Source organism: Hyperolius riggenbachi, chromosome 2, assembly GCF_040937935.1.
Source record: "Hyperolius riggenbachi isolate aHypRig1 chromosome 2, aHypRig1.pri, whole genome shotgun sequence".
Lineage (NCBI taxonomy): Eukaryota > Metazoa > Chordata > Amphibia > Anura > Hyperoliidae > Hyperolius > Hyperolius riggenbachi.
The window spans coordinates 250,959,269-250,967,478 of NC_090647.1; the positions used below are offsets into that span (position 1 = coordinate 250,959,269).

Genomic DNA, 8,210 nt, shown 5'->3' on the forward strand with positions numbered 1-8,210 from the left:
ACAAATAATGCTCGCAAACCAAGGTTCCACTGTACCTTATAAAATATGACACAAAGGAAAATATATTTCATACTCTGCCCAATACAGTAGAATTCCTTTACAGTAAACTCCAAGGGACCTGGTCAAATAGTTTACTATATCAGAAGTTTACTACATCAAGATTGGTCATACATTCTTCTATAGTCATACAAGTGCATGGTTTGGCCCTGGGGAGTGAGTTTACTATAGCCAGAGGTTTACCATATCAGAGTTTACTATAAGATTGTACTTTGTTTCATTCATTTTGTTTTCCCTATTAATATATTTCAACATTCTTTGAGCAGTGGAGGGACTCTGGAGGTCTCCCTTGCACTTCATTACAACGGACACCATGAGAATACTGGGATGGCCACAGTGGATCATACATCAGATCCACATTGATCATCCATGTTGTGACTGTGGTTTATGGTGAAACCAGCCTAATTTTATCTTTAGGGGGAAAAACTATTTTAGTGATATTTAAAAGCTGATTACAAGCTAGGGAAAGCCACTTGTTATACATAAAGGAATATTTTTATAGAACACATCTTGGAGTTGTTCTTTGATGTTTCAGTAATGCGTATGCTGCTTCTGGGAGCTTTCTTCTTGGTCATGTAGGTGTCACATTTTAATTGCCTGTGTGGGCAGCATATGCTGTAAGTCGCAGTAATGAGAGCATGGCTGTTATGCATGACTTTACTATTGTCTTTTTGCTCCTTTTTTTTATTGGTAATACATTAAAGCTAGAGGTGTGTTCTGGTTTCATGTGTTAAAATTAATTGAAATATGATAATGTGAATAAAAATACGAGTAAATGTGGATGGGGAAGATAAAACAGAATATTTTTTAAATTAAACTGTAGTACCCCCATCTCTGAAATGGCTCAAGAACATTTTTTTTTAATGAAGTCTACGGATAGCACATAAACCAGTGTTCCCCGACCCTGTCCTCAAGGCATGTTTGTGGTTTCCTGCAAAACCTGGACTGTTGGCTGCCCTTGAGGACCGGGTTGGTGAACTCTGACATAAACAATTCCACTTACACAGTTAGCACAACTTCCTTCATCAAACCTTTTATTTGCACATCTAAAGCTCTTTTCTGGAGATACTTACCTTTCACTGTCTCTTTGTGATGTTTTTAAAGTGGACATGAACTCTTTAACAGGGCACAAGGAAATCACAAAGCAATCCACCATGTGTGTGTTTAGAGAGAAGAGCCTCTCTAATTCCCCCTCATCTGCAAGTGATCACATGTGTAATTTGAGCTGTCATCTTTGTCAGCACAGGAATTCAGCAGACACAGCTAATATGTAAACACGGGATTTTAACCCTTTCTCTGCTTTCATGAAACCAGGAAGTAGACATACTGCAGACTTATTGCAGGAGTTCTGTAAGCTGTAACTAAGAAATGTTTTTCTTTAAAGGTTGTTATGCTGTTGCTTATCTTTTACATGCAGTCTCCAGAGGACGTTCTGTGTTCAGTTCTGCTTTAAAGCGCTTAGTTTATTTACTATGATGTTCAGGGTTAGGGCTAGTTCGTTCAAATAGCTAACAAACGGCAGTCCATCAGCAGTCATCCACTAGGTGAGCTATATACGCAGGAAGCTGGAGGTGGTTGTGCTCTATAATTCCAACCCAGAAGTTACATACATATATGGTTTTCACTGCCTGTGGACTGCTGGTGTCAGCTGCCCATGTGGATAATCTCATTTGGTTTTATATGCAGCAGTCAGTTGGCAGTCAATCCTTGGTTGCTGGGTGCCTGAACTACAATTTCATGTTAACTAGCCCAACACAAAGGTTTGTTAAGGCGCGTACACACGCCATGTTTCCGCAAACGACGGGTCCGCCAGACCCTCCCACTGTGCGGACGTTCTGCCTACAGTAGCACGTGTGTACGCGCTGTTGGCAGACCGATAAGGCTGAGATAGAACATTACAGTCTTCAGCAGCTCTCAGATGAAAAGATGCCAATGAGCAAGCACGTTCTTCCTGCACTAACCCCTCACTGGAAGCCACTCCATTGTGTGCCATTCCATTGTATTCCCCTTCTTCATAGAAATCGTATACACTTGCAACATATCTGTATATTGCAGGTATTATAATTATTATTGTACATTTATATGGTGCTGGCATCTTCCGCAGCACATGCAGAGTACATAGTCATGTCACTGCCTGTCCTCTGAGGAGTTCAGTTTATTCCCTACCATAGTCAGTTAGGGCCTGTACACACTGCTGCGCTAGCGCTGCACTTTTAAAATTGCATGCGTTTTTTAATCGCAAGGTCTTTTGAAAAATCATGAAAACGTGAAGACCTGTGCATACTGGTGCAATGCGTTTTTTCTATTCTCATGAAGGCTTTGCGATTTTAAAAACGCAGCCCAAGCGCAACAAGTGTGTACAGGCCCTTACTGTCTGTTTCTATTGCACTCTAAGACCAGTTTTTGGGTGTCCCAATAGACTTTTTAATAATTATGTGTGTTTTAAATGCAATATCACTCTTTGCCCGCAGTGGCACCATATGAATTGAGTTTGATGCTTATGGTGACACTAATAGTTAAGTCTCGTAGACTTGCTAGATGAAACTCGGTCGAGGTGGTCAACAATGACCACCTCTGCTGGGAATCTAGCGTGTGTACAGCAGCCCCCATTGCCCGCTGATGCGTCGGCCAGTTCGATTCGGCCAATTGCTGTCCAAAAATATTGTTTTCCCCGCTCACCTTGTGAAGTCATTCCCACATTGCTCTGTGGGTCCTGCAGGCCAGCGATGTGTCTGTATAGTGTTGGCCCTGCAATGTCCTCCTGTCCTGAGAGATTGGGTGACATGTCCCATGTGTATGAGGCTTTAGAGTTTATGTATCATTACTGTGCGGTATCAGCCCTGCAGATAATTATTTACAAAATTTCTAAAAAGCAAAATGGCAACTCTGAGGCTTCTTTTCCACAGGTGGCTGAACTGCTCATTTACATGCAGGTGAATACCAGCATGCGTGGGGGGAAACAAAATGTACGTAGTTATTTACTGAAAATAGCAATGATGTGAGCTGCTGAAGTTTATTTCTCATGGGAAAGGTGACACAGCATAAGTGATAGTACTGATGGTTTCCTGGCTCAGTACTGTTTTACTACTGATAAAAAGATGAGCAGAGCCACCAAGCACAGATAACAGAAACTGCAGCTATCTTGATTGCTGTTTCTGTAACTGCTATATTAAATCTACTTCCATCACGTGTAGTTCAACAGCTCTGCATGGAATTCCCAGGGGGAAGGAATTCTTGCAATGACAGGCAGATTGCCCTGTGCTTGGATAGCTCCTGCTGGTTTTATAGGAAATAGTTTGACATCGAGTCCACTACAAAATAGTGTATGAGAGCTTTTGGCACACAGACTTGAGATGGTAACATTACATTGCATCCTTGTTAGTCATTCATTGACTTCCTAAATCCGGGGTGATCACTAGTCACAGAAATTCCCATCCACAGTTCCTGGCTACATGCCCTCCCTGCATGGAGATTAACCTTATCATGGCAATCATTTTGAATTCTCTCTCTAATGTACATTACATGTCACCCAGAGTAAAACCTGCTTTTCTATATATTCTGTAGTTACAATATTTTATTAGTTTGAGTAGAATTTTTTACACTTTCTTTTGCTATGAAGAAAAAGCACTGCTCTTTGTTTCTAAGTTATATGGGAAACAAGATCTTTGTTTATATGACATCACGAATATTAATAAATACATCATTCCTGGGTGACAGTATGCAAGCATTTAGGGCCAGTTTCCACTTCGTATGAATTGGTAATGCAATTTTTCACATTAAAAATGATACCAATGCATGTCAATGGGGCCATTTCCATTAAATGCGACTTTGTGTGTGTGCGATGCAGAAAAAATATGGATTGCATGCTGCAGATTTCTGCACCGCACATCCATTTCCCATGTAATGATTGTCAGATGCATAAGAACATTGCCATTTAAAATCTGCATAAAAACGCAAAAGCTTGCATCCGGAAAACATGTGAAATGCAGACTTTAAGTGAGCATAGCAGGGATAAGAGCACTAAATAGTGACGCGTACCCTCTTATGCTTTAGTTTCGCGTACATTGAGATGTGTTAAGGTGATGTAAAGTGTTGATTTAACTATTGGTCCTCTTTGAATAGATTCTGCTAATAATGAGCATTTATAATAATCTGAATTCCTACTCTTAAATTATCACATGGAAATGTTATAAGCTCAGCTATTTTGTATCTTGCCTTTTTATTGTTCTGATGTTTCATGATCATCTTGAGGGAGGTGTTTTGATCAGCTGCATGAGCTGGTGGTGATCATATATTTGTTACATAACCAGACAAAAAGTTTCATGTTGGCAAAACTTGCCTGTTAGGTCAATTTTAGAGTAAATATTCTGGTTATTGCTATTTCTTCACTGTTGCTTTTTCATAATTTACCACCGTTTTAATAAAAACTTAACAACTATGCTAGCAGATACATGGCATTGGCTGCCAATGAAACTGCTGTCTTACTGATTAACACATTTGTGGGTTATTTGATCTGCAGCTAGCTCGACTGTCTGCTTATGCCTACTATACATATTAATTGTACTGCAGCTTCTACCATTTTACATTTGCAACCTGTTTTGATTCAATTGCAGAAGCTGGAAATAAGTTTGACAATGCTCCATCCTGTTCTCCAAGATCTGAGCCAGAAGGAAGGATTTGGGAGGCCAGTGCGAGTAGAAGACATGTACTGGAATGTGATGACGTTGTTAGGATTTGCGTATGTAAAAATCTTAATTTATTTTTGAATTGAACAAGTTTATAACTGTTTCTGTGTACAGTCTGAACTATGGATAATCAGATGTTGCTCCCAGTTTAGTATGTACAGGTTCCAGTCTCGCATGTACAGTTGACCTGCTCAAGGCATGTGTTAAAGCTGGAATAGACACATTTCTCCTGCAGGACAGTTCATATGATCATTTAATCAGGTGATCACTTTGGTCTTCTCAGATTACCTGGTCATGGTCAGCCTGCACAAAAGTGAAACACTATTGTTCACATGATGGTGACCAGCTAAATTCTCATATTTTTATTTTCAGTTATACAGCTTTTTTTTTTTTTTTTTTACAACATTGCATCATTCTCTAATATTTGCAGTTTACACACTACTCAGCATTCTAAATGATTTTTAAAGAAGAGGCAGTGAACTTTTGACCTGTCCTGAACTGTTCACTGCAAAAGAAATAAACAATACAGTTAAGGTAACAGCCTTCAGAACACAGAGCTCTTTATCACTTTGAAAGTCGCAGAGCTCAATGGCAATTTGCATAGATAACTGGAGTTTCTTTCTCTTCCTGTACTGGAAACAAATATTAGACTTATGTCTCTACTCCTAATGCTTTATTTCTTAGCTGTACTACACATACAAATCCTTATATCATATTTTTTTTTCCGCTTCAGTGTCTCTTTGACCTCCCTGGCGGTAAGCCCGTGCTGAGCACGGGCTATGCCACCGGAAGGCACCGCTCAGGCCCCGCTGGGCCGATTTGCATAATATTTTTTTCTTGCTACACTGCGTGTGCAATCCGATCGCGGCCGATCCGCCGCTATCCGTCACGCCGCTGACGCCCCCCCCCCCCCCCCTCCCAGACCCCGTGCGCTGCCTGGCCAATCAGTGCCAGGCAGTGCTGTGGGGTGGATCGGAGTCCCCTTTGACGATCCCGCCCGTCGCCATGGTGACGGGGGAAGCCCTCCAGGAGATCCCGTTCCTTTGAACGGGAGGGGCTGGGGGGATGCCGCTGAGCAGCGGCTATCATGTAGCGAGACCTTTTACCACCAGGAGGGTTAATACATTTTGTGTGCTCATCTTTGAAGTCCCTTGTAGGAGATATAGCTAGGTCTTCAGGGGACTCTTCAGTTCTAGTAAAGCTAGTGTACAAACCTAGGCATTTAAAATTACAATTAATATTAATTGATATTAATTTAAAGTGGACCTGAAGTCTTGAACAGGACAGAAGGAAAACTGAGAGAAATGCACCCTGTATGTATTTAGAGAGTTTAGACTAGGCCTGAACAATTTTAGGAAAATATTGAATTGCACGATTTCTGTCAAATTGAGATTTTGATTCGATATAGGTAGTATAGGTAGCCATATTTAGGTGCCCCCAGTATAGTTTAGCCAGCTGTAGGTGCCCCGGTAAAGGTTAGCTAGCTATAGGTGCCCCAGTAAAGGTTAGCTAGCTATAGGTGCCCCAGTATAGGTAAGCCAGCTATAGGTGGCTGCTTCTCTGGGCATGGAAGATCACTTAATGAATTAGTGCCTGTAACCATTTGACTTCCAGTCTGGACCTTTGGATCAAATTCTTTTGTTAGAACAAATATGCTTGCCAGCTGCCTCATTACTTTACTAACTTGCAATTTTATTATCTCTTACTTTCCTAGACGGCCTAAAAAGGAAAAAGCAAAGGTCTCCCCTGGGAAGGCCCCTGAGGAGGGTGAGAAGCCCAAGAAAAAGAAAGGTTTCTTACCAGAGAGTAAGAAGCGCAAGAATCGGAAGAAGGTCAGGCCTGGGGAGGAGCACAAGCCCAGCGCTTCAGGTGACAGAGAGCCGGAGGGCTCACAAGGGCAGCAGCCACACACCAAAACTAAAAAGAAGAAGAATAAGAAGAGAAAGGCAGTGCAGCTGGGAGGTGGCACAGAAGAGAATGCAAAAGGGGCACCAGCAGGCAAGAAAAGCAAACCTAATACAGAAGCGAAAAGCCAAGCACAGCGCCCTGCAGTGCCAGAGAAGGCAAAGAAGAAAAAGAAAGCAAAGAAGCCAGTGAAAAACTAGATATCGTTATTTTCCATATTTGTACACATGGACTATTTTTATTCAGATCTTGTACAGTATTTGTGGTGGTTATTTTTAAACACGAATTTGCTGTTGATTTTAGCCATGTCTGCTTTCAAAAACTGACTCTGCCTTTACTTAAAGAAAAAAATTAAAGTGGCAATGTTAAGTATTTGGGAGTGTCTCCCTTCCTATGAATTGTACAATATAAATACCCCGAGTGCAGAGGGAAGCCATGATTACAATGTAGCCCACAGAACATCATATACAGTATACTGTGTGCTCGCAATGTATCTTCCAGTAGTGATATCACTGTGCGGTCATTTTCTAGCGCTCCTATAAGGAAGAAGACCAGTTCCTATTCATGAGTAAGTCTCAGAAGCAAATAACTCCTATCAGATTGTTATACTGAAAGTCAATTATAACAATTTGTTTCTTGAATTTGTATTGCTATCTTGTATCATTGACTTTGGTCCTGGTGATAACAGTTGATAGACAACTGAAAATTTACAGAGATCTTTTTAAAGTCGTGAAGACCAAAGTAGTGTTGGCCTAGGAATCTCCATCTTGGCAGGCGTAGCAGAGGCGGCTTCCAACAGGTAAACCTTTACATAATGACATTATCGTGAATTATTGGATCAGGTTGCACAATCCCAAAGTGCGTAGGTATCATTTGGCTTTAAGCAGACAGTGTACAACGTGATGAAGTAGTGTGGTGTGCAGATATTCCCTTTTATTTTCAATACATTTAAAATGGTTCTTTCCTGAGACATTCAGTCACACACACCTGCCACAAGCATGGAGCTAATATAGACACATCCTTTGCAAATTATTTTGGAAGCAAACCTCCTCCATTAGGTGTTTAGCACCTGTGTCTCTGTTACAAGTGAAGTTGAGTCTTTAAGAGGCCCTGAACCTCTATGCAAATGGTGTCAGTCAGGTGCCGCTTGGTACATCTACACTGTCTTTCCTCTCTAATGTGTACAAAACTGTACCTAAAAAAAACCTGGAAGGATGTGCATGGTCCAAGCTGCACCTTTTCCTCCATTTTAATGGCTAGCTGCTCCCAGGTCAACACTTGTTTACATATCAGTTTTTTGGGTCATTTTAAACAGAGTTTAGGGTTGTATGCTATGAGCCACTATGCGCCCCATCATCCATTTTAATGGTTTGTTGTTAGGGTCCTTTTTGACAGGATGATCATCACGGTGGAAGGGTCTAATACGAAATCCTTTGCATGCAAATTATTTTGAGAGCAAACATCCTCCATTAGGTGTTTAGCACCTGTCTGAGCTGTAACAAGCACAGTTGTGTCTTTAACCTCCCTGGCGGTACACAGTTTGACGCTGCATCCGCGGGAGGG

General features: G+C 41.2%; 1 protein-coding gene across 1 annotated transcript in view; it reads left to right on the forward strand.

The window, feature by feature from the left end:
• The window catches only part of MYBBP1A (MYB binding protein 1a), an 80,033-nt gene extending 72,745 nt beyond the window's left edge, over positions 1-7,288 (forward strand). The window contains exons 26-27 of the mRNA XM_068268498.1: positions 4,671-4,795; positions 6,457-7,288. Coding sequence (XP_068124599.1) covers positions 4,671-4,795; positions 6,457-6,847 — 516 coding nt within the window. The 3' untranslated portion in view covers positions 6,848-7,288. The remainder of the gene's footprint in view (positions 1-4,670; positions 4,796-6,456) is intronic.
• The last annotated feature ends 922 nt before the right edge of the window (positions 7,289-8,210 follow it).